The 27134-nt window shown below is 47.4% G+C and overlaps 1 protein-coding gene across 1 annotated transcript in view; it reads left to right on the forward strand.

Annotated features, from left to right (window-relative positions):
* LOC119379489 (poly [ADP-ribose] polymerase tankyrase-2) overlaps positions 1 to 27134 on the forward strand; it is a 536202-nt gene that overhangs the window by 365733 nt on the left and 143335 nt on the right. Inside the window, exon 19 of the mRNA XM_037648790.2 lies at positions 9533 to 9598. Coding sequence (XP_037504718.1) covers positions 9533 to 9598 — 66 coding nt within the window. The remainder of the gene's footprint in view (positions 1 to 9532; positions 9599 to 27134) is intronic.

A 27134-nucleotide genomic window follows, 5' to 3' on the forward strand; every position in this document is an offset into this window, starting at 1 on the left:
CGCGTCGGCATTTAAACATGTGCCGTCGAATATTCCAGCGTTATCGCTGGCTGTCGTGCAAATTCTAGAATAAGCTCGAGTGTGCGCGTCTTGCACGCAATCTTAACAAAACGATCTACAATGATCGCGAAGCTTCTCGAACAATGAGGCGCGGTTCGCGCTGAGCGTTGCTGAGTCTTTGTGGCCGAAAGCCGAATATAGCAAAAGTAATAAAGAAACGCACGTGGCAATATGTGTATTAGGCTTTTGCTGAATATTCGGCCATGGTCGAATATGTGGTTAAAGGGACACTAAAGGCAAATATTAAGTTGACGTTGATTGTTGAAATAGCGGTCCAGAAACCTCTTAGTGCTACTTGTATGCCAAGGAAGTGCTTATTTTGAAATAAAATCACATTTTAGTGGTCCGCATCGCGTTAGCGCACTTCAAATCACCCGCCTGAAATCTGACTTTCATACGTCACTGCTGCTGTGCCCAACGTTGCCCGTCTTTACTGTACTGCCGCCGGCACTAGTAGCAGCAGAGCGAAAGTAGTGGGACCCACAGCAGCAACAACGGCCATCGAAGCCATCGAAGCTTGCTGCAATCGCCGCAATGGATGTGGACGGAGAACTTGACAACGAGACATTGGCTCGCGACACTGGGCTCCAATTCAGCGAGAGGGTTCATTCCGCGGGCCCCCAGTGAAAAGACACATCGGTTTCCTTCCTGCAGCACTGGCGTTGTGCACCATTCGGGCACCCGGCAATATCACATGCATGCGGCATTTTGTCGAAACTCCCGTCAGAGCGACTTTCACGAGCGCGCAAAACGCACGCGGCAGTACGCGATCCCGAAACTACCACTGAGACGCGACCGCGTGAGCGAAGTAGGGCGCCGGGCGAAGCGCAGTTCGGCGAAAACGGAACCTTTGAACCACGCGCGCCGTTTCCCATGGCAATGCCACAGAGGTTTTTTTTTTTTCCATGAATCAAACGAAAACGAACAAACAGCATTTTCTTGCGTATTTTGATGCACTGAAGGTTCTTTTTTTATTGCTGCTAGTTTTATTACTAGTGATTTATTGTAGGCAGACTCGTACGTCATCGGGATCACTTCGAAAATGTCCCACTCGTGGCGCTCATCATGTGATACATTTAGCTTAAATTCTCGGTACGTAGGGCACTGCTGTTGATAATACAGTCGAACCCGCTTATAACGATCCCAGATATAACGATCTATCGGTTATAACGACCATATTTCGGTGCACTTACGATTTTCCTATGCTACCCATTGAAATTGCGTCCATGTATAGCGAACATTTTTCAAAGCCTCCTACTTATACAATGAACACTTCATACATGGTCGCGGCAAAAATATGGCGTATATGAAGCGAAAAAAATTAAAACAGGCCTTCTAAAGCATGAGAGAGGCGCGTGCTCACGCGCACCCCACTCCAGTTTATTTGTGACAAAAATACCCTAGATCGGCGAGCACCGCACGCTGATTTTGGACGCTGCGAGCGTGGTCGCTCACTTTCCAGTCATTTCTTTAGTGGCAGAATGGCAGTGAGGAATCAAAAAAGAAAGAAATATGAGGCAGCATGAAGCCTTGCGGTCAGCTTTTCGCACAGCAACCTTTTCTGGTGCTGTTCTTTGCAGCTACGACCGCCTACGATGAACCTACGCCTTGGAACACAAGAAGCCATAAAATGCAATAAGCGATGACCGCGATAACTTTTCGGCGCATAAAAGTTAACTGCGTCGACGCCACAATGTTCCGCAAAATGTCTCCCCTTTTCGGTAACGGCAGAGACCGGTCGATCAATGATTACGACTTCCGTGCAATTGCAGCGATGCCTTCACAGATAAGCATCAAAAGAGAGCGAAGGCGATGTGGTGGCTGGCGATGAACGTGCCATTATAACTTATCGCCGACAACCCTATCACAGTCATCTGCAGCTGTCTGCGCGGCTGCACGTGTGGCGTAAACTGTTCGTATTGACGGCGGTACGAGCAGTACAAGCGCGATGCTACCGTTCGCAAGTTCGCCGCCGCCGCGCCGTGCGAGATAAAGTGCACATCGCTTCGTGGAAACGAAACTAGTTTGCTGGTGTTGAGCAGCACGGGCACCAGGAAATGTCGATTCACTTACAGCGAGCGTATACTTAGTGTTTTATTAGGCGAAAACTATGGCGACAACCGAAGCGCGTCGCGCCTCGTCGTGCAGGATTGTCAGAGCATCGCGGAGACGTAGAGTGTGCGTTACTTGCAAAATGCTTGTCTTCGCCACGTTGAACGAACAGGCTACTCGCAGCACCCGTGCATGGTCTGAAGGGAAACGAACATGAAGAACGCACAAATGCACGTAATACAGCAAGCGGCCCGGCAGTGATGGCGTGAACTGTGCAGGCGACGTGCTGCACGCAACTAGCCAGGGATGATCAGCTCCATGTGGCGGTACCGCGGTTCAGTAAAACGGTCAGTTCACTGCAAAAACGGTTCAATTCACTCGTGCATGCAGCGGGCGTCGCTTCACAAAGCGAAAAGGCTTAACGTGACACCGGTTGTTAGCACTTTTCAATAAAAATGCGCAGAAAAAAAAAGCGGCTTGGCCACTAAATGCACGTTTTTGAGGGAGAGTCCATTTACAACGAACTACTGATATAACGACCACTTTTCGCGGCGCTTTCAAGTTCGTTATAAATGGGTTCGACTGTATTGCCGTTTTAGAAGTTGTCGTACATTGAGCTTTCACTCTGACTTAAATTGTTATTTGCCTTTAGTGTCCCTTTAAAGGCGTGAATATTTGGACAAATTCGAATATTCGAGCAAGTAATGTATCACTATGCATGGGCGACTATTCGTGTACTTCAAATATTCGAACGAATATTACAGTATCCATATTTGTTTCGACGAGAATTTAAAATTTCTGAAATTTCAAAGTACGTATTCGAAATGAGTGAATAGACTTAGTTTACCGCAAGTAACCCGACTGACAAGGTGCCGTCACTGCAGCATGCTGCTGTAATGCCGAAAAGCCACCTGCCAGAAGAAACCTGCACTGCTGCAAAGCCACACTTGAAGGTTAAATGTATATATTACCTGCACTCAGACTTTTTACATTTTTTTTTTATTTAAAAGCGTGTTATGTATGCTTATCTGTGCTAAGTGTAGCAAATTTTAAAATGTAACATATTTTGCCACATCTAACTCGCTCTATACCAGTATTTAAATCCTTCTACAATTCAATATTGCTTCCACTTTGCCTGGAACCAAAAAAAGTCACAGTTTCACTGCAAGGGCGAATCAGTGAATGCGGTAGCAACTAATTGTAATGTTATACCAAGTGAGGCTGGCAGCTAACTCTTTTGGATACAATCTCGCGTAACTCTACAAAACGACAATGTAAGAGAATACAGCCGCTCCATGGAGAGATTCTCTTTCCGCACAATCTCATCACGTTGAGAGCGTAGCACGTAGAAGGGTATACGAGCTGTCGCTGATGGCTGCCGAGATAGCGCGCGTGCCAGTGTTCGTGACCACCCCCTTAGAATCAAAGTTACTGCTCAAGCTTCGTTTCACCTCAGTCGCGTTGGTTGCCCCTGCTTGCGCGCTTTTACCCGCGGTAGAACATACTATGTGCGGGGGGATGCTATCAATTTGGACTTTATATGGGACATGACGGCAAAAACCCATTGAGAGTGTCCATATAATTGCTATCGCATTAAAAGTGACACTCACACAAGCCTAGTTCTAATTCTTAAAAATATAGTGCAAATTAGTTGGCTCATGACAAAAACGCTCATTTTTCTTTATATGTTATATATACTATTCGAACTATTTGATTTGAAATTACTTAACCAAATTAGTATTCACTCCTAACCTCAGATTTACTATTCAGTCATCCTACGTAATATAAATGCTATGCATTCTTAATTTTACAGTAAAGAATCGCTAATACTTGCCCATTACGTTACGTTGAACTTCGCGGTTACTGCATACTATCATTCGGTGCATATTTTTGCTGCGTTCCCATCAATTGGCGATGTTTTATGATAAACGCTGAGAAATATGTGTGATGCACGCATGACCTCCATGCTACATTTCAGTCTTATGTGCTCAGGGAACAGGAACGGTTTCTTTGTCACCAAACTTTATTCTGCAGCATTCTTACATAGCACATGTTGTACTTTTGCATTCTGTAATCAGGCACAATAGAATAACCATCAATAATGTTACCTAAATATTGTTTAGACGCTTGGAAAGTCTGTGTGCGAGTGTCACATTGCATAAGGGAGGGGGTATTTCTCACTTTCAGGCATTTTGTTACAGCACATAAAGAGTGCTCACCTTGTGAACACGTCAACTAGTTTATTTTTCTGCCTCATAATTTGTAATTTGTGCATTACTAAAACTATTATATATAAAAAGGCATTACTAAAAAACCATGCAGCTTAATGACAAGAAGTTCAAGTTAAATTAAAGCAGTAATGACAAGCTATTGTTACTTTTCGTTTAGGAACTTCTAACAATGCACACATGGCCAAGGATGGCGAAGGGTTAAGTGGACAGACGAAATTAAGAAATTTGGAGGCATAAAATGGAATCTGTTCGTGCAGGACTGGGTCAAATGGAGATTTACTGTATAAAAACTACCATTTGGGCTAGTTGTTATCTGTTCATCTTAATGCACTAATAAACAGGTCAATGCATTGACCCGCCACGGTGGTCTAGTGGTTACGGCGCTCGACTGCTGGCCCAAAGGTCGCGGGATCAAATCCCGACCGCAGCGGCTGCATTTTCGATGGAGGCGAAAATGTTTGAGGCCCCGTGTACCTAGATTTAGATGCACGTTAAGGAAACCCAGGTGGTCGAAATTTCTGGAGCTCTCCACTGTAGCGTCTCTCATAATCATATAGTGGTTTTGGGACGTTAAATCCCAGATATTATTATTACATATTAACAGGGACAAGGTTTTTCTTCTTTTGTCCCTTTTGTTAGTGCACCCCATTTTTTGCGTTGAGATGGAGATCGCGAAGAAAGGCCTTCATACTGCGAGGGCCATAAGAAAGGCTGATGATGATCATGATATACCCTTCATTCGATTCAATATTCGAAGACAGCTTTCTGCCTTATTCGTATATTTGAAAATTTGATTATTCGCATGCCCCTGAAATTCATTAAAGTTTTGCCCTGCCACATTAAAATGCTGTGCCAATGCTTCTGGTAATTTCTTTTTGCCCTGTATGCATGATGCCTGTTTAATCTAACGTTAATTGGTTGCCCGGCTTCGCCAATGTATTGCTTGTGACAAAGATAACATTTCAGTGTGTAAATAATGTTTGAACTAGTGCAGGTTAAACTAGGTTTTGTATGATGGGTATAATTGAAGAAGAGGCAGTGAAGCACACATTCTAACTAATCGTCGCACGGACCAGAACCACATGCTCCATGAGTGACCACCACTGTTGCGACGCACGTTTCACAAAAGTTAAGATACTAGAAGCACTAACTCGACAGGGGACATGGAACCAACAGTGCCAACAAACCATCCACTACCTTTATTCAGACACCTGCTGTCACGTATCTCGGGAGCGCTTGCAATGTGTGATGGAGTTGGGAGAGTGAGCGAGGCGGGAGACCGTGGCGTCACGGCAAACACACTTTATAAAACACACCACGGCAAACAAGAAGTTAACACCAGAAAAAAATTACATCAAAAAGTAACGTTAGAAAACATGACGCTCTAGCGCGCAATCTCCAACAAATCGCAAAGCCTACAAGCTATGCTTGACTCCTACACATTCCAAAGTCTGGCCACTATGGCGCCTCAGTCTCGCTACGCGAATCGAACGTTCTTACGGTTCGTGTTGCCCGTCGCCTCGATTCGATGCGAAGATCGACGCCCTGCCCAGTCGTCGCCGCTGCTGTCGACGTCTTGGGGTCGTCGTCGTCGATCCGCTGCGTCGCTAGTCTTCCTCGTCGCAGATCCTCCGGCCCTTTGTCGAGAACGTCTGTCTCGTCCGGTTAGGCCTAACTCCTGGCCTCCCCTTGGTGCCACCGGGTCGAACTGCCGATGTGGCTCTCTGGTGACTGTCCGTGGGTCGTCGTCGTCTTGCCGCGCTGTGGGAGTGCCGTAGGTGCCCTGCGAACTGCTGTGACGGGGCTGCTGCAAGCCCGGGGAGCCTCACTTGGATAGCACCAAGGTCGACGGCCACCCTCCCGAGCTTCTCGTGCTGCTGCCCCCAGAACGGAGCCCTACTGCCCTCGTCGCGGGTGCGACGCTGGCTTGCAACACCTTGCTTCTTGACGACTCCAACGAACAATGACTCCTTGATCCTCTCGGGTTCCGCACCTCAGTTCGGGTCGCGTGGCACGCGCCTTCCTCCGGCCAATGGCTTGCGTCGACGTGGCGGGGGTGCACACCATCGGGTATTTTTCCATTCCCCGCACACCATCGACGCCTTGTGCTGTCCGGCGCGCGCCCCGTGCCCCTTTACTCCCCAGGTGAAAATGATTCCCATTCCCAGCTGGGTTATGAAACCTGGAAATCTTTCCAGGCTGGAAATTTTCCCAGCTGGAAATGGAAACATTTCCAGCCTGGAAAAATTTCCAGGTTCCATAACCCAGCTGGGAATGGAAATATTTCCTGCTGGGAATGGAAATATTCCCAGCAAATATTTCCAGCAGGAAATGGCAAAATTTCCAGTTGGAATCCTTCATTACCAGCTGGAAATGGAAGAATTTCCAGATTTGACCTCGCGGCTATCGCATGCGCCTTAGCATGGTTCCTACAGGACCTGTTCGTCCAGTGAACTGCACACAGTCAAAGAACATGGTGGTGAAATTTAACAGCATTTATTTTAACAGCATTTATCTGAACGCTTGTAGCAAGTGTTGGAACATATCTCGAGATGAAGAATGAGTTTGCTCATATCCTCGTACACCACCTGAAAAAAAAAATTTATACATAGTGAGCGAACATCAAATCCACAATGATCCATAAAACGCAATTCTACCAAAAGTATAGTTTTACCAAATCACATGAACAGCATCAATACAGCTTTCAAAAGCAGTACCACAATACAAAGTCAATGCAGTGCAAAGCAAAGGTGAGCAAGATCTGATGAGCACTGTGGTGCTATGTAACGATTATTTATATCGACCTTAAACTACTCCGAATAGGCGTCTAATGAGTTCACTCGAACACATGTAATTACTCGCGTTTGTTGCATAGACGCATGCGCACCAGTAGGCGCAAGCATTGCACGGCACAGGGCTATGGAGACAAAGGCTGCTTACACAAACCGGCCTGTAGCGTACTTCGCGCATATGTAAACATTACACACAGCCAGGTAACGCGACACCGTGATAACGAAGCCCACAAACATTCGGGACAAACGTTCACTTATACTTGAAATATATAAGTGCAACTTACCTCCAAATGGAACACTCAGAGCTGAGAAAATCGCTGTCCCTTGATCGGCGCTGGTGTATCCAAGACATCGCACGCAGTACAGCAATAAGAACCGCTCGAACATGCTGGTCATCACTCGTAACACTTTCCAGAGATAAACCTGACCAAAAATAACTATTCCATGTAACTGTCACACAGATATTCATCAAGGAAACACCCTAGACTATCGAACACCGAGCACACACACACACACGCGCGCCCACGACTGGCCGCCATGCGCTGTTCGAAACTGTGGCTGACTGCGGGGACATAATAATTTATGCGGTCTATTGGACCGCTGTCTTTAATGGTATTAACCTTAAAAAAAGGAATACAATTTCTGTATGCTGTATTTACAATACAGAGTAGGTTATCATTCAGCATTAACGTCATAAGTCACCAAGAAATGATACGAGAATAGAGCTACTGAGATACCAACAAACATCGCGGCAGTGCGGCCGGTGCGGCGTTTTTCATGGCCGCGGCGTCGGAGAGAGCAAGTTGGGGGATTCAAAGAACTTTTTTCTTTTTTGCAAGCTTGGCTTTTGCAGACCCCGAAAAATGACCTCGCGGACCCCCATTTGAGAACCACTGTTCTAAGTCCTGTCTAAATGCACGGTCTGCACTATACACTTAATCTGCTATCGCTTGTATGCAGATCAATCTTTGGGCAGCTGGAATTCCTTTTGTCAACTATACCACTTCCTCGCTCAAACAGGAAAATTTCATGCTGAGCAAATTATTTCCCAACTGAAGATGGAAAAATTTCCAGCTGGAAATATAACTTCCCAACTGGAACTGGAAACTTCAAGCTGGAAATGGCTTTCCAGTCGGGAATTATTTCCATATCCATGCTGGAAATACGATTTCCAGCCTGGAATGGTTTTCATTACCAGCTGGAAATACAATTTCCAGCTGGGAATGGAAAATTTCCAGCCTGAAGAGCCGTTTCCAGCTGAAAACCAGACTGGAAACCCGATTTCCAGCTGGGAATTCACATGCCATTTTCATGTGGGTCATGACACCTGCATACACTAGAAAACTAACAGAAACACAAACAGACATTGGGTCGGACCTCACCACCAACACAAAGAGTAACAAGAAAGCACTACCTGTAAACAGTTGTCCCCGGAGGTTTTCCCTAAGTAAACAAAAATGACTGACAAGCAGCAGGGGCAGCATAGGCAACCACAAATCTTGTTCTTTCCTTCGATCACGTAATTTCATTGCAAAACAAAAACTACTGACTGCATTCAATGAAAAACTCGGATTGCATCAAAGAAAGGCAAATTCCGAAAAGTCTCAAAATTAAGCTCAAATGTGCCATGGAACCCCACATATATATGCTAAGTGGACTGGTGAAAGAGCAAGAGTTTGTGATGGACAACCTGACCCTTGAATCAGTAGAAGACTATGTGTCTAGGTCAAATACTTACAAGGGAGCGTAGTAAGGTAAAGCAGATTCACTAAAAAATAAGGATGGTGGTGTCCCTGCAGTAGACCATCTCAACTTGTGTCTGGCAAGTTGACACTGTACAAACATTGTATTTTGCCAGTTCTAACGTATGGAGTAGGAACCTGGAGGATAACAAACTCAAGGAGAAGCTAAGAACCACCCAGCGTATAATGGAAACAGAAACGATAGGCGTACCTTTAAGAGATAGGAAGAGAGCAGAGTGGATCAGACTCTAATCAGATTCTGAATAGGGGTAGCTGATATCCTGGCTGTCATTAGCAGAAAGAAAATGAACCTGGACCGATGGCGTCATGAGAATGAAAGCTAACTAGCAGTCGGAGCATCCGAGTGAATACCAAGAGGAGATGGGAAGCACGACCAAGGACAGCAAAGGGTTAGGTCGAACAACGAAATGAAGAAATTTGCAGGCATAAAATGGACTCTGCTAGCGCAGGATGAAGAGATCATTGGGAGAGGCCTTCGTCCTGCAGTGGACGTAAGGTACGATGACCTTTAACAATGTGTTTTATGAACATCTGTATGTCCTATCCAAACAACAGGCAACTTCTGAAAAGGTGAAATCTCATACATGCACTGCACTGGCAATGTGTATTCACTCAAGAGTATGTCTCTTTCTAGCTGGCGCATGGTGCGGACTCAACAATGAAGAACCACGAAGGTCAGACACCTCTGGACATTGCAGCAGTAAGTTGTCTCTATCCTTTGATTACTAGAACACAAAGAAAGTGTTTCCTTTTAACGCGATCGCGTTAAAGAGCACGTTTCGCAGAAATTCCGGTGTCGGCGTCGTTGGTTGTGAGCGAAAAATAATCGTCCGTGACCAAAAAATCGAGCCAGATGCAAATAAAATAAATGATAAAAATCTTTGGTTCGAGTGAGAATCGAACCCAGGCCTTCTGCATGGCAAGCAAGTGGTCTACTACAGAGCCATGTCATTGCTTGAAACTGCTTCGGAAAATAAACACTATATGAATGTTATGTAGTGTGATGAGTCTCCTTAACGCATGTAATAGTGCGTGGCAGAAGCGTAAAATCATGCCAGGTGACAAACGTGAATTGCACGAGTGGGTGTTTTAAAAGCCCACCCATTACAGAGCGCTTAGACATATTTATAGTCGGTGACAGCCTAAGAATAAATATAAGCTTCGGCCACTAGGCCGCATTGCTCATATTTTGCTTGCCTTCGCGCTACAAACGAAGTAGTTCCTAAACAATTGCAATAATTTTCACGCATATAAGCCTTATTTTGCAATACTGCACTGATACTGAAATAAAGAAAGCAAAGCTAGATAAAATAAACTGTGAAGGCACGGAGTTCAGCGTCAGCATAACAGTATAGCTGTTATTTAAATCGCACCCCCCGCCACGGTCATCTCGGAGTCTATACGAAGAAGTAATGTACATCTCAAAAGTGATGTTTCTGAGCAGCACCTATTTTGGTATTAAAACAAAGAATGCCAGATTTAACATAAAACTTAAAATAAAGGAATCGTTATTTTACGGTTTCAAAGAACGAAACACGGACATTAATCGCATTTAACAAGGTCGTTTGTAATTTTTTTTTTTTTTTGCGAAACTTTCGCCGCCAGTTTTCTTCACTGTCTGCTGTAACTGTGGCAACTGTGACTCAAAGGGAAGTATGGCGAAGTGGTCTGAGATTGCCTTCGTGAATTTCGACTCTTGTGTTGCAGTAAATACCGCATTTGCGTCTCTAGTCGCCGTGCTTGTCATCGTGTTTGAGCTAAATGCCAAGACTTCATTTGACGTCTTGTTTCAACGAAATACTATACATGACAAGCGTGTAGCACACATGGCGTTTAACTGTGGGGGTCATTGCATGGGTTACCGTTACTTTCACGCCAAGGAGGTGTACGCGGCTAAATTGAAGTTGACTAAAAGCTTTACGTGGGATTGTTTCTCGCTTCGACAACTTACACTGGCACTGCCATTACCCTTTAAGACTTTGAATGTTCAAGTTTTTAATTAATTTATTATTTATTTATTACATACCTGCGTCGCCCCAGTTGGCATTACAGCAGGGGGGCCCACTTTATATATATATATATATATATATATATATACACTGAGGCTGCCATCGGTTGCCATACGACAAATAGGAAAAGGATATATGCTTCTCAAAAGACAGTTTATTTTTCAACGTTTTGATATCAAGGCAAAATTTACAAGGCTACGATGCGCTTTTATAGCATCGTCCTCCGTGCAGGTAGAGCAAGGGAAAAAATATAAACAATAAAAAATGTAGAAATGAAAAAAATCAGTAGCCAAAAGACCGCACATACACCCTCGGACATAGAGAAAACACGCGCATCTTCGAAGAAAAAAAAAAGGAAAACATATAGATGTCTATATAGATAATATCGTTGGACACAATCAGTAAGTACATCCGTTTCGTACATTGTCAAGCCCCACCTCTCCGGCTCCCCCCTCTTCATTTGTTCGTGAAGCATAGCGAGGGGGTGAGGCTTCAGAAGAAGGGATAAGCGCTTAAACAAAAGGGTCTATGCACTATGAGCTTCACGAGTTTAATATAAACAAATTATCACTGCGTGATACATGCACACAATACACGCGAAATGCAAAAAAAAACGCACGTTAGACAAAAACAAGAATTCCAAATATGCTATCGTGAAGTATGATGCAACGCCATTAAAAACAAAAGCTTTTTTTTTTTTTCACTCAATAATAGTTTTAGCGGCGTTACTTCAGTTGCGATCACGATCCATGCAATCGATGTGCCACAGCGAGCGCATTATTTCACGGCTTGCAGACAACGATTACCTTGCACGGCGTTTCTCATTGCAAGGCATTCGTGCATCGAGCGTGAGACTTACGCGACGGGCACTTCAACCTAGCACATCATTCTGAGCCGGTGGAACTGAATTCCGTTAAGACGACGCAACTGCGCCAATAGGCACACGTCACAAAATCACACACGCGCCAGATGACCACAATTATCTTCTTATAATGCACACACCACTGCATATTCTCCGCACCTGGTTTGTTTACTTTCGCAATGTGTTGCGCTAACGGGCTACGTTGGTCGCTTTCTTTCTCTCATGCTTCGTCCGTACATACGTCGCTTATATAGGAACACAGCACGGCATATATCACAATAGATCACCACGATTCCAACGTTGTGAGCTCCAAGTAATACCACGGCCGCTAAATATATATATAAAATTTAGCGGCCGTGGTAATACACACACACACGCACACGCACTTGTGGCAGCGCTAATGCCATGGCTTTTGCGGGCAGTAAATCATACACAGACGCGCACATTCCGACTTCACTTTCACCTCACTGCACATGAATGAACGCAACGACAATCGTCGATGTGGTGACCCTCGGGCGATATGCTTGGTGTATCCGAGCGATGGAGGGAACACACGCCGTGTTACAACTTGAAGCTGCCGAAACGACGGAACACGCTAAAGCGTTGTAAAACACTCCGAGCTGCTGCCGCTTCGGTGAACTCCAAACGCGGCAGTCACAAGCTTCTACTGCATCGGATGACGACCGGCGAGGATGATGCTGGGTACGTGCGAATAACAGTAGGAAACAGCTTCTTCTGGAAGAAACAAACACCTCAGAAAATTCGAATTGACGGATCTCGGTATCGGTGCAGCGGTACCTCGCCTCTCGTCGCGAACGGCGCCATGTTGCATTTTTCATTGGCTCGTCTTAACCGTTACGTCATGGTAAAGAGCGGCCGTAGTTGGACGCACATAACACAAATGGACAGCGGTAGAGTTTACTTTTTATTCTTAGCTTGTCACCGACTATAGTCATCGTCATCAGCAAAAATATCAACAATGTGAGCAGCTTGGTAAGTTCGCGTATTGCCTTACGGATGCATAGTGGGCTAGGCCCTTCGCTGATTCGCAAAAGGAAGAATTATGGCTTAGTGGGCACTGCGCAGCTGTACTTGCAGTATGCATTCTAGGGTAGTTTGAAACGGCCAATGTTACACACACAGACATTCGTTTCCTTGCGGCACGTATGAGGCATGCACTGAGAACCGAAGCTAGGCTAGCAATTGAGAAAGCGATGCGCACGGGGCTCTATTACGCTATCACGTTCTGCTCTTGAAGGCGAAGCTCAAGCGTCCTCCAAGCTTTTCATTCAAATGTGTAGAATGCACCATACATAATAATGTTCAACAAAAAGAAAAATTCTAGGCATGGCTTTATTATCGCAAGCACCAATGGACAGCGGAGCTGGGAGAAAACCTCGGCGATGAAAGTCCGCCGAAAGCACTACGTCGAGAAAGTCGAGGGCAAGAAAGAGGGCCGCCGATGCGAGAGGGAGCGCTGACGTCATTACTAACGTACCACCTGCGCTTGTGTGGCTGCGCATTCACTCCGCTCCCGCTCAACTCCGCCCTGCCACCTGTGCCGCCGCTCCTCCTTTTCGCTCACCACCCTCCTCCTCCCTCGCCTCACTCATTCCTAGCAATGAGACTCCATTGCTTTGCCCTCTCCCCCTCACCTTCAGTTCTTTTTCCCCGTTCAGCTCCCTCCTTCTCACCCTCACCTTCAATTCTTTTTCCCTTTCACCTCCCTCCACCTTGCCTTGACTTCATTGCTTTACTATGCTTTACTCTCTCTCTTCCTTCTCACCTTCACTTCTTTCCCCCTTTGCCTCTCTCCCCCCTCGCCTCACTCATTCCTTGCCTTGACACTGCGTTTCTCTACTATGCTTTACTCTGTCTGTTCCTCCGAGTCATTGCACAAATAAATGGCGGTGTGACCATTGCAGGAAGTGATGACGGCAAATGGAAGCAAGAAATTTCGACGGTGCGCAGAAGTGACCGATGGCAAAATCAAAGCAGCTGATTCCGGTGGAGAGGCACACGACACGGGGATGAGAGCGGCTGAGAAAGGCGCAATGTCGACGTCAGAAGCAGCAAACACTTTACACGAAACGTGATCATTGCAGTCGAAGCACGACACTGGTAACGTGAGTTCAGAACAGGCGCAGTCAACCACAGCAGAATTTGATGAAAGGAAATTCCACCCAAGAATACCGTCGTGTAAAGAACGGAATAAAACGTCAAATTCGACGACATACAGGACACCTTGAATGACAACTCGCGCAGCGCACGAAGCTGAAGGCTAAATATGGTGGGACGTAGCTGTCTGCAAAGATGGGTCTTTAAGTTAAGTGGTTACATTATTCAGATTTCGGCAGAGTTTTTCGCTAATTACAGATATGGCAGTTGCAGTGTCAACGCCATCTAAAGAGTGTTCGATTTCGTTCGGGGGACAGCAATTAGTTCTTGAAATTTTCGCCGACAACGCAGTTCTTGCCTCCAGAACTGCGCCTGTCAGTTTTCCCCTCGGGGTTGGCTGTGGCGGCGTAACATTGGAGAAATTGATCGGCGACGGGGTGAAGGCGAACGGCGTGAGTCGAATGGTCGGCGACTGGGAGGTGTGTCTGTAGAAGAATCGGCAGGAACGGGATATCGAGGTTGAGCAGGCACGTAGTTGGAGGCCCCGGCATTGTCACGAGAAGGGAAACTGCGACAGCGGCAGTAGCGGGCTATGTGACCGGGGATGCCACATGAAAAGCATATGGGCCGATTATCAGGTGTGCGCCATGGGCTGATGGCAGGAGCACTGTTGGCTGAGTAAGGAACGGCAAACAGGCATGCAGTAGACGGCAACATATAAGCGTTACGAATTGCTTGGAATGTGGTCAGAGACGGTGAAGCACATGGCTGAGCAACAGTGACAGCATACGTCAGTGGTGCTGTAACTGGCGGTTGAGTATGACTTGGCGGCAAGGCCTCAGCAACTTCCGATTCAGTGACGTGACGAAGGGAAGGTGACAAGGGCGAAAGTGGCTCGGATGCTGTCGTGATTATAGATAGCTGCTGTGCAACCTCCTCGCGAATGAACTGCTTTATGAGTGGCATTAAAGTGGAGTGGTCGGTGGTGTCATGGCGAAAATCCAAAGATGAAAGATCCGCTCTGTCTTCAGCAACGCAACGTGTGGAAGCGTGCTGCCTACACAGCTCATCGTAGTTCTGGCAGAGCTGAATTACATTGGCGACCATCTGGGGACTTTTTGCAGCAAGCATCTGGAATGCACCGTCATCGATGCCTTTCATGATGTGCTTGATCTTGCCTGCCTTGTCCAGAGTCGTGTTGACGAGCTTGTAGAGGGAGAGCACATCTTTGATGTAGCTTGTGAAAGTCTCATCTTTTCTCTGTGCGCGGCCACGCAAGCGCTGCTCAGCACGAAGCCGGTGCACAGCAGGATGGCCAAAGACCTCCGTGACAGTGGTTGCGAATTCTGACCAGGCAGAGAAATCGCTTTGATGATTTCTGTACCACAGTTTCGCGACACTGGTCAAGTAAAAGTGCACATTTGTGAGCTTGTCACTGGGGTTCCACTTAATGTAAACGCTCAGCAGTTCGTACTCGGCAATGCAATCTTTAACATCTTGGTCGTGGGTACCACCAAATATGGGTGGATCACGTTGTCAGAGTGCACCGGGGCAGAAGACAGGCGCAGGCGCGGGATCCGGAGTGCCCTCAGACGGTCCCGAATCATTCATTGCAAAAGGTCGTCGTAGTGTCCGGCTGCAAAGTTCCAGCAGTTCCAGGGTGAGGACCAGATGGTTGGTGCTCAGCACCTCGACCAGTTCAAATGGGGGTGTTTTACAGGCCAGAGTTGACCCGGCGAGGCAGCGGTTTACTTTGCCCAAGGGCTAACGCGACGCAGGCCAGCGATCACAATACGTCGTCTTCTCTCTTGCCCCGTGTCCACTGCCTTCATTACAATAGGCATTGTTCACGTCCCAGGCATCCATCTATATTGGAACACCAGCTGGCTTTTCTTATAAAAAAACTAACTTTTTGTTTGAAAACCACAGAGTGCCGCTGTGTGTCAATAAAACCAGGAAATGCTTCAGCGCATGGCATGAGCGATCAAGCAGTTCCTCGTTATATTTTTTTATATCTGTTAACACCAGCATTGTATAGAGCATTTATTATTTGGTATACTATTCCTGGGTCATTTATCTCCAAAATGTATATTCTGAATTTCCTTTGTTTTATGTGTTTTGAATATATAGTGTTTTTTATTGCTGTGTTTATCAACTGGCAACAAAAAGTTACACTTTGAAATTTTTTCATGTTCTATAATATTTTTCTTGCTCTACAACTTAAATTTTTTTTCGAAAGAGCATTTCATATGCACAATTTGGTATGCTGTAATGCATGCTGGAATACTCTTGATACTGGCAAAAAAATTTTTCCCGAGACCTACGAAAAATGGCCATTTTCGCGTGGTAACAAAAGAGTTAAGCAGTACGGTGATTCTGCGCCAATTTTGGCAATTTTTTTTTTATTTTACATAGCTTACAAATACCAGATCACATGGCTGGATAGTTGGCAGTAAGCATGTCACAAAAGTTTTCAGGTCAATGACCAAGTAGTTTCGAAGAGGAAGGAGCGTCAACATTGAAAAAATGCCTTAAATGCCTCATGTTCAGACACATGCAAACTGGTGAAACAGTTCGAGCAAAATGCATGCTTGTACTTGCAAGGGTATACGAAGGAAATTTATTTGTGAAAACTTTATCCGAGTGATTGTTGTTTTAACACTCTCGTAACTGCGGAAAAATAGGTTGTTTTTGCGTAGTCCAGTAAATATTTTTTTCCTGCCACAGAAATTGATTGATGCAAAAGTGTATAGGCACCGCGCACGGGGCGAGTTTGGACTGGTGGCGCCTCTTTTGGTGGAGGCGCGCAACTAATGCCATGTGAGTGCCAGAAAGGAGCAGGCAGAGCAGGCGCTTGCTGCGGGGACGCGGTGCTGGATGTCGGCTGCGCTTCATTGTGCTCTCGTCGCTTGTGTCCTGCGCCGCCGAAATGCCTCGGGGAACCAAGCCCAAGCAGACAGGCTGAGCTGCAGGCTGCACAGACAGCTATGCAAACATGGATAAAGCTGGGGAGTAGATCCAGTTCCATCGGTTCCCGTCTGCAATCGCCATCGTCGACGGCCTTGTTCGCGCACCGGCCGCCAACGACGGCCCTCGTTGCGTCAAGCTACATGAAATACATAGACTGAAGATAGCTGTTGAAATGTTAGAATCGGCGACGCATCGAAAAGAAAAGGGAAAGCAAAACGGGACCAGGAGTTTGCACGATGTACAACGGAGGAACATGTGCGATCGGCCAAGCATTGCGTAAAGAAAGCCGTAAATCGAATAGGAGACGTAGGGTATCTTTTCAAATGTTGGGAGACAATGTTAATGCGTAGACAGAATAACAAGGTATTAAATATCGCACGGCAGATCCCACGCCTTGTGGGAATCGGTTTCATGCGAAGCCGTCAGCGAGTAGTTCTCTGTCTTTTTGTGTTGAGCCAAGCGTTACGAGGTGGATCGACGTGCTTTTGTAAGTGCAGTAGTTGTGTACACATCGTGGTCTTACCAGGCACGTCGACTACACTGGCGTTCAAAGGGTAACTTATGGTCTGACGCAACGTCAGCACCCACGTTACAGCACATAGGTCAGTATTTTCGCACTGAAGTGCACTTTACGGTGCGATTATGTGAACATCATACGTAACTTTCGTTTGCGTATTCCTCTGGGGTCAAGAAACGCTTGAATATAGCTTGCTGAATCATATTGGAATACAAATGTACCGTTTATTACACTGCTATAAAAGCAGAGCAAACACTGGAACTGCAGATGTTAACCTGACATATGTAGTGTTTATTGCTTTGTTATAAAATTAGATAGCCAGCACCACAACCACAACTGACGTTGCACCGACATTACGCCTGCATAGGGTGTTTTTCCAAAGCAGGTTCTAGACCTGGCGTGTCTCTGTGGTAAAATACCTGACTGCCATGCAGAACCATTGGGTTCGATTCCTGCTGGGATCCTAATTTTTATTCTCTGCATTCGTCGGGTCAACACTGACGTTGTCAGTTTTTCTTAACGCTCTCGCATTTTAATTACCAATGTCTGTTCTCGCCGTTCCTGGGTATCAATCACCTGTGGCGCATACCCGTACACCGTTGCCCGTGGTAAACGGGTACGTGCCACACGTGTCTGGAGGAAAGGGTTTGACGACGTACGCGACAGCATTTTCACTTTATTCATGTCATGAGCAGACAGTCATATTCGTCAAATTCCGCTTACCCTCCCATGCCAATTTTGGTCTACACCAAGTTAAGGAGGCGATCACGAGAGCACCTAGACGTAGGCGGCTAGATAAACAGATACCTAGATAGAAACGCTTAAAGTGCCTAGGGTTCGCTAAGAAATGCTTCGCATTTAAAAAATAGAAATGGTGCTACTGCTACTTACATCTAGCTACACATCGTAGCTTATCGCGTTAAGCTTCGTCTTCAGGGCGCACTTGCAACGCTATTTGCACTTGTTGTCGCATTTATATTCCGTGATGTCGTGCACGTGACCTGCTTCGTGCAAGCGGAGACCCTTCTCTAGAGCAGACGCACGAAAATGCGTACGCCAGCTGGTCAAGTCTTTGAAACTGCAGCGCAAAAAAACTGGCAGCGCCATGGGTGCACTTGCGCTGTCAGGACTCGCCTCTGCTCCAGGGGCCCTCCAGACAATAATGAGGAACAGCGAGTTCGGCAGTTAAAATGCAAAGATGCTTATTTTACATCATGTCGCCAATCGGGCCTGCCTCATTTGCAGTCCCGAAAGGGAGGAGGCATCGTGCCCCCTCTGGTCCGTCTCCGAACGAAAACAAACGCCTACAAGCACAGCACCACGCAAAGAAGCTGACTCGTTTGATGTTCCGACAGCGCTCATCGGTGTGGACATCAGAGGGACACCGTGTCATTCTTTCTAGATGATTCTTTCTAGATGACTTGGCGGCCATTAAACGCGTCCGCGACCGCAAATGACTGCTCGAGAGTCTGCCTGAAGCCCGACGACGGGCCCCGTTGTCTGAACACATGTCCGAGAGTCGAACGCTTCGTGCATTGTTCAAAAAAACACTGTTGCTGCCGCTTCTCTTTGCCTCTCGGCAACAAACGCAACAGCATACAGCTTCGAATTGCTCAAAAAGAAACGCCGCGCTTCTCTTCGAATACGTGCCGAAAGTAGCAGAGCCTGCTCCGCGTCGTCTGTTTCACATGCCAGTGCTGTCCCTGCCGCCGCTTGGGTCGCTTTTCGGGAGAGGCGTAGCTGGCGCCTTACGACGGCCGCCCGGTGCCTATGAGTATCAAATGATAGAGGAAGAATTGGTCTTTCCAAAAGTATTAGTTTCAAACAACAGATTTATTTCGAATATTGTCACGTGGTCGTGACGTCGACGAAGACAGCAGTCGGCGTTTGCAGAATGAAACTGTTTATTTGGCCGAACTTGTGGCCGGGAAAATGAGAACTAGAACTACAGCAATACACGCTGTACAATGATAGCGGCGAACAGGGCATCGTCCGTCGATCAACTGACAAGCGGTCAAGTGCGTCGGTTTTTATACAGGTGCTATCGAACTTTCCAGCGATATCGCTGGTGGCGGCGTTATCTCTCGACAAAGCTGGAACATTCTCGTGCGGCGCGCAAACTTAACAGATTGTTCCAAAACAATCGCGAAGCTTCCTACACATCACGGCGAGGCCTGCGCAGCGCATTGCCCACAGTCTTTGTGGGTGAAGCTTTCACTCATGAAATATAAGACTCGCGGCAATGCCCCCCTCTGAAAAAGCATCGTCCTGATGCTTAAAAACAGAACATGAATACGTGCAATACTAAAGAAAAAAAATAAATAAAGCAAACATTAGAGTCCTCAGGTGCACTAACGAGCATAGTACGGTTTAAGGCGCACCACATGCACGACCTCAGGTCGAGCTCGGCGCCTCTGGGAGTTCGCGATGCCGTCGGGGACAACCTCGTAGTCGAGTGCGCCGAGACGTCGAAGTACCCTGTACGGTCCGAAGTATCGTCGAAGAAGCTTCTCGCTCAGTCCGCGTCGTCGTATTGGCGTCCAGACCCAGACACGGTCGCCGGGCTGGTACTCGACGAAGCGTCATCGAAGATTGTAGCGACGGCTGTCGGTGTGCTGCTGGGTCTTGATGCGCAGGCGGGCCAGCTGTCGAGCTTCTTCGGCACATTGTAAGTAAGCGGCGGCGTCGACATTTCCTTCGTCGGTGACGTTGGGTAACATGGCGTCGAGCGTCGTCGCCGGGCTCCTTCCGTAGACCAACTTGTATGGCGTCATCTGCGTCGTTTTTCGGACGGCCGTGTTGTAAGCGAAGGTCACGTACGGAAGGACGGCGTCCCACGTCTTGTGCTCAACGTCGACGTACATGGCGAGCATGTCGGCGATGGTCTTATTTAGACGCTCGGTGAGGCCATTGGTCTGCGGATGGTAGGCGGTGGTGCGGCGGTGGCTCGTCTCGCTGTACTTCAAGATCGCCTGAGTTAGGTTCGCAGTAAAGGCGGTACCTCTGTCTGTGATAAGGACCTCTGGGGCGCCATGACGCAAGACGATGTTCTCCACGAAGAACTTGGCTACCTCGGAGGCACTGCCTTTGGGCAAGGCCTTTGTCTCGGCGTAGCGGGTGAGGTAGTCAGTCGCTACGACAATCCACTTGTTGCCGGAAGTCGACGTCGGGAACGGCCCCAGTAGGTCCATCCCGATTTGCTGGAACGGCCGGTGCGGTGGTTCGATTGGCTGCAGAAGTCCCGCTGGCTTAGTCGGCGGTGTCTTCCGTCGCTGGCAATCTCGGCAAGTCTTAACGTAGTGGGCGACGTCGGCAGGAAGGCGTGGCCAGTAGTATTTTTCTTGTATCCTCGCGAGCGTGCGGGAAAAGCCGAGGTGGCCAGCCGTCGGGTCGTCTTGTAGGGCCTGCAGAACCTCTGGTCGCAGTGCCGAAGGTACAACGATGAGGTAGTCGGCCCGGGCCGGAGAGAAGTTCTTTTTTACGAGGACGTCGTTTTTCAAGAGAAATGACGCCAATCCCCTCCTGAATACTTTTGGAACAACGGCGGTCCTGCCCTTGAGGTATTCCACAAGGCCCCGGAGTTCCGGGTCGGCTTGCTGTCGTTCAGCGAAGTCGTCGGCACTTATGGTTCCCAAGAAGCAGTCATCGTCATGGTCGTCCTGCGGCGGTGCGTCGACGGGGGCACGAGACAAGCAGTCGGCGTCGGAGTGTTTTCTTCCGGACTTGTAAACGACGGTAATGTCGAATTCTTGGAGTCTTAGGCTCCACCGTGCGAGGCGACCTGAAGGGTCCTTCAAGTTGGCAAGTAGGCGTGGTGGTCGCTCACAACTTTGAAGGGCCGGCCGTAGATGTAGGGGCGAAACTTCGATGTAGCCCAGATGATGGCCAGACACTCCTTTTCTGTGGTGGAATAGTTGATTTCTGCCTTTGATAGCGACCGGCTAGCATAACTGATGACCCTTTCCAATCCGTCGGTCTTCTGCACAAGGACGGCGCCGAGTCCTACGCTGCTTGCGTCGGTGTGGATTTCCGTATCGGCGTGCTCGTCGAAATGCGCAAGTATCGGAGGCGTCTGCAGGCGTCGTTTCAATTCTTGAAATGCCTGAACTTGCGATGTTTCCCACCTGAATTCGACGTCGGCCTTTGTGAGTTGCGTCAGTGGCTCGGCGATCCGTGAAAATTCCTTGACGAAACGTCTGTAATAGGCGCACAAGCCGAGGAAAACGGCGTACGGCCTTCTTGTCGGTGGGCGTCGGGAAGTCAGCGATGGCAGCTGTTTTCCGCGGGTCCGGGTGAACACCATCCTTGCTGATCACATGACCCAAGAACAAGAGCTCCTCGTACGCGAAGCGGCACTTTTCAGGCTTCAAAGTGAGTCCGGAGGTCTTGATTGCTTGAAGTACAGCTTCAAGGCGCCGAAGGTGTTCGTCGAAGTTTGAGGAAAACACTACGACGTCGTCCAAGTACACGAGGCACGTCTGCCACTTCAAGCCGGCCAGTACTGTATCCATAACCCGTTGAAAAGTCGCAGGTGCCGAGCAAAGACCAAAAGGCATGACCTTGAACTCAAACAGGCCGTCTGGCGTTATAAAGGCAGTCTTTTCTCGGTCTCTCTCGTCGACTTCTATTTGCCAGTAACCGGTCTTGAGGTCCATCGACGAAAAGTACTTTGCGTTGTGTAATCGATCCAGGGTGTCGTCTATCCGGGGAAGGGGATACACGTCCTTCTTCGTGACTTTGTTCAGGCGACGATAATCGACGCAAAAACGAAGAGTCCCATCCTTCTTCTTCACTAGCACCACGGGGGATGCCCACGGACTCTTCGACGGCTGGATGATGTCGTCGCATAGCATTTCGTCGACCTGTTTCTTCACGGCCTCCCGTTCCCGCGTCGAAACCCGGTAGGGACTCTGACGGAGTGGTCGAGCATTTTCTTCTGTTATAATGCGGTGCTTAGCAAGGGGCGTTTGTCGGACCCGCGATGACGACGAGAAACAGTCCTTGTATTGCAGGAGCAGGGTTTTGAGCTTATCTTGCTTGACCTTCGGAAGGCTCGGGTTGACGTCAAAATCCCGTTCGGGACCTCTATTCGTCGAAGCAGGTTCGACAGCATCGAAGAGGGCGAAAGCATCGCTGGCGGCTACACATTCGTCGTTGTAGGCAACCGTCGTACCCATGTTGAGGTGCCTATATTCGTGGCTGAAGTTTGTCAGCAGTACCTTTGCTTTACCGTCATGCAGCTCGGCGATACCTCTTGCGACGCAAATTTGGCGATTCAGGAGTAGTTGCTGATCGCCGTCGATTACCGAAAAACAATCGCGAAGCTTCCTACACATCACGGCGAGGCCTGCGCAGCGCATTGCCCACAGTCTTTGTGGGTGAAGCTTTCACTCATGAAATATAAGACTCGCGGCAATATTATCAAAACATTATCAAAACAAAGAAAAATGTAACAAAAGAAAAAAATACTTAAAAACGTCAATGCTGCGCTGCACAAGGTAAGCATTAAAAAGAAATCGAAATGTGCACTTTGAACACAAGACCGTTATAGAATAATACTGCAAATATAAGCTCTGTAAGAACAAAAGTTATTTACATACATACAAAAATATAAGCACAAGTGCACCTGTCATGCCAACGCGCGAAGCAGTTTGGCTGCACATGTTTCGCAGAAAATATTTTTTTCTGCTCAACTTTTCTTTCTTCGTAGCATAGTTTGCAGTTCTAGTATTTTTCAATTTTTTGTGGTTGGTGCTGGGGACCCTCAGGCACCTTCCCGTGCATACGTCAAAAAGAACAGTGTGCCTCGTTTCCGAATCTGCCAAAACCCAATAATTTGTATCCCCATTTGTTCACTTTGTCCCTCATGTACTGCTGAATACCATACCGACCTTTAAATTTCACCATTCTCTCATCCGCAAAAAGGTTTCGACGCAGTTGAAAAAATAGCGCGGATGAATTGTTGATGTGTTTCAGTAGAGACAACGCGTGGTAAAGCTTCCCATGAAATGCGGCGGTTGTCTTCTCCGGATCAGACACTCGAGAAGGCGATCAGCGCCGTGAACCTTTTCCATGGCATCACTGACAGTGGAAGAAGGCCTGGAAACGTGTCGTCGACTCCAATAGCAGTGCAGGCGCGGGACTTTGACAATTCCCATATACACCAAAAGTCTGATGAACTTGCGCATCTCTTCCTTGGTGACCTCCCTCCGTTTCCGTCTCTCTTGCTATACGTTGCCTTTTCGAAAATATGCATTGGCGCATACTTATTTGTGTGGTTGCATATCTTTCTGATGACTTTGGTGGGGAAAAACAACACGAAAAAACCACCGCGTGGCACTCCAGAGCACTAGGCCAAGGTCCACTCCGAGCCGTCTTTGCGGAGAGAACTCCACTCTCTCTGCAGCCTGTGCCAAGTAGTCCTGCCCGAACGAAGTTCGCACCCTGCACATAAGAGCTGTGACCTTTAGAACACGCCAGATACGTTTACATCAACACGTAGCAGCGATAAATTGGTCCGAGGATAGAGCGAAACTTGCCAGTGGACTGCTGATGTTCTGGGGTTGTTTGACGCACTTTCGCCGTCCGTACTGAAGTCTGACGGATCGAAGTCGTCTTCCGTGTCTGTGCTGCTACCATCATCCAGAGATTCCCACTCAGATTCATCGGAATTCGTTGAAATTCGCCGTTCCCATGGAGCACCCACGAGCATAGCTCGGCAAACTCACTCAGACTGGTTCCGACTCATATCGAGCCGTGAGTCTGAGTTTGCCCGGGAGAGTAATTTTTGGTGAGTTTGCGTCCGAGTGAGTCTGCTTGAGAAAAAATTTAGTGAGTATGAGTTCGAGTGAGTACAGTTGAGGAAAATTTTGGAGAGTCTGACTCCGAGTGAGCCCTAAGCGCAATATATATTGAGTGAGTCTGAGTGAGCTCCACATTTTTTTGCCGACCTATGGTTCAATCTACTCAACTTCAGCATTACTATCAGGCTTATGTCGGCTCACGTTTATACTTACACTGACTCGCACATACTTCAACGCACCAGCGTTCATACGCCTGCTTAATATTTATTGATCAGGGGCGTGAGTTATGAATGGAGGGGAGGGGGGAGGTGCCGTGCCCCTCCCCCCCACGCAAACTCTTTCATGGCAAGTTCTTGATAAAAATATCTCACGTGAGTCATCTCTTTCAATAAAAATATCCTTAATGGATTGCAAACACTGATAACTCGTACTTGAAGGTACGAGATCAAAGAGCGTGAAGTAGAGCACTGACCAGTGGCGTAAATTCAGTTAAATCACAGGGGGGGACACACAGCTTGCCATAGCGGCCTTTTTTTGTTTTTATTTTATTTGCATAAATATTGAAGTCATGCTTTGAAATAAAATTTTTAAAAACGAACATGGGTTCCCAGCTCATGTAATTGCACTGTTCTGTTGAGTCTTCTCTGAAAGCGGTCAAGCGGCAGTTGTTAGTTTAATAGTCTCACACAGCTGAAGGGTATTGAACTTATGCCTGCCCCGCCACGGTGGTCTAGTGGTTATGGCGCTCGACTGCTGACCCGAAGGTCGTGAGATCGAATCCCGGCCACCGCGGCTGCATTTTCGATGGAGGGGAAAATGTTTCAGGCCTGTGTACTTAGATTTAGGTGCACGTTAAAGAACCCCAGGTGGCCAAAATTTCTGGAGCCCTCCACTACGGCGTCTCTCATAATCATATTGTAGTTTTGGGACTTTAAACCCCAGATATTATTATTATTATGAACATGCCTAGACACACTACAATAGAAACTTGCATTAACAAAAAAATGTTGATTGCACTGAACTTAACTCTCAATTAAAATATATGGTGTTTGAAAGATAAATCTCAAGGGGGGACAGTGCAAGGGGTGTCCCCACCCAGCCTGAACATAAGTGGGGTCAAGACCCCCCGTGATTTACGCCAGTGGCACCGATTATGAGATATTGGTGTTAAAGGGTCCCTGAAACGTTTCTTTTTTTTACATTTCGTTTTTGCTAAGACCATTAGTGGAGCAAATCATTGGCACCATAATTCAGTCGAAACACCCTTTAATAAGGGAGCTACGTATAATAACTACCTTCCTTCCTCCTCCACTCTGCCTTTCACACTCAATTTTTCCTTCAAGCGCTCGGGGCTAAGCTCCGCCTTCAAGAGGCTCTGCGTCACGATGTGACATGCATGAACGCTTGCGTGCTGTCGCGTCGTCTACTTCCGGTAAGTCGAAGCCAGCGCAGTAGCCACCGCTGGTCAGGCAATGGGCCGCTGGCTTGGCTGATCGTCCGTCTCCTGCGAGCGCCATCCGAGCAGTGTATGTTTTGTTTCACGGCAGTTCAGACAGTTGCTCAGAATAGACCCCGGCCTCAAAGAGCGGTTGTGCCGAATGAGCCGAGAAATGGGTTTCGACCCATACAGTGACACGCCATTTTGCGATCCGGCGCTTCGTGCTGAGGGTGGCAGCAGTGATCCGCCTGATACGCCACCACCAGACTCGCCAGGTCATATTATATCAACGTCGTCGCACACGAGTTGCACTATTGCGGGGTTTTATTTGAGCTCGTTATATACTACACCGCATACCGCACACTTGAACCGGGGATTTCCAGCTGGCGCTACGACAAAACCACTTGTGCAGAGGTTTCAAATGCATTGTTTTCAATTCACATTTTTTAACCATTTTTTCATGTCATTTTTTAATCAGTGCTGGAAATCGCAAAGTGGCGAGGGGCATTCTGTGTATACATTATTATCGCGAAACTTGCCACATTACATTGAAGAGATGGAGTTGTTATAGTTATAATTAACGAGATTACATGGAATTTTGTGAGTGCCCACGTGCGAACTGCACACACAGCACACGATCTGGATCGATTGTGAACTTACCTTTCCACCGGTAAGGAACAAAGACGGCAGTGCGTCGGCTTTGAGGGGATACCTCTTCAGACCGAGGCCGAATCGCTGCATAAACACGGAACTGAGCTCGTAGTCTTCCGGCTTAAAGTGGCGACCGCAAACACTTATATCCTGCCGTCAATCCGATACAGAGTCCGATGCGCTGCAGCCACTTGGCACGCCTGCTGCCTTCCAAAGGCACACGGTGTCGTATTTTCACCTGTCGCCAATCGCTGGACTTGCAGCCCACAACGCAGCAAGGGCAATTCATGATGTCAGACAGAAACCTCACGATACGCACTGGTTGCGCAGCTCACGTCAACATGGAGCACGTGGTATCACATGCAGTCGACATTCGCTGTGCGCCGGAAGTCCTGAAGTCTAGTTGTAAATTGCGATTGTGTTCGCTTTATTAGTGACTGGTTTTAACCAAAACAAAGTAGAAAGAGTTTCAAAGATCATGAACAACATTTGTTCGCAGTTATGCCGAAAAAAATTGCCTGTGTCGTGTACTGTGGATCCAATCAGATCAGCCGCCTGCGTGACGTCGCGCTTCCAATACGACGCGCACTGGAAGTGGGCGGTTTGAAAACGCGTTTGGCTGAGCCGCTGTGATCGGTGGGGATTCGCAGCTTAAAGCCTTGTAATAAATTACACAGTTTATGCACAGAGCTTAAAACGGTCTGTAAATGATCCTTAGGACTTGCTCTACCGGCCCAATGTGTTTGTACAAAATCATCAAAACCATTTCAGGGTCCCTTTAAAGAGCATTGACACCATGGTGGAAAAAGTCAATTATACGCTAATGGACTTGTGAGCCGACTCAGACTCAGTCAGACTTGGATGGAGC

This window comes from Rhipicephalus sanguineus, chromosome 1, assembly GCF_013339695.2.
Source record: "Rhipicephalus sanguineus isolate Rsan-2018 chromosome 1, BIME_Rsan_1.4, whole genome shotgun sequence".
Lineage (NCBI taxonomy): Eukaryota > Metazoa > Arthropoda > Arachnida > Ixodida > Ixodidae > Rhipicephalus > Rhipicephalus sanguineus.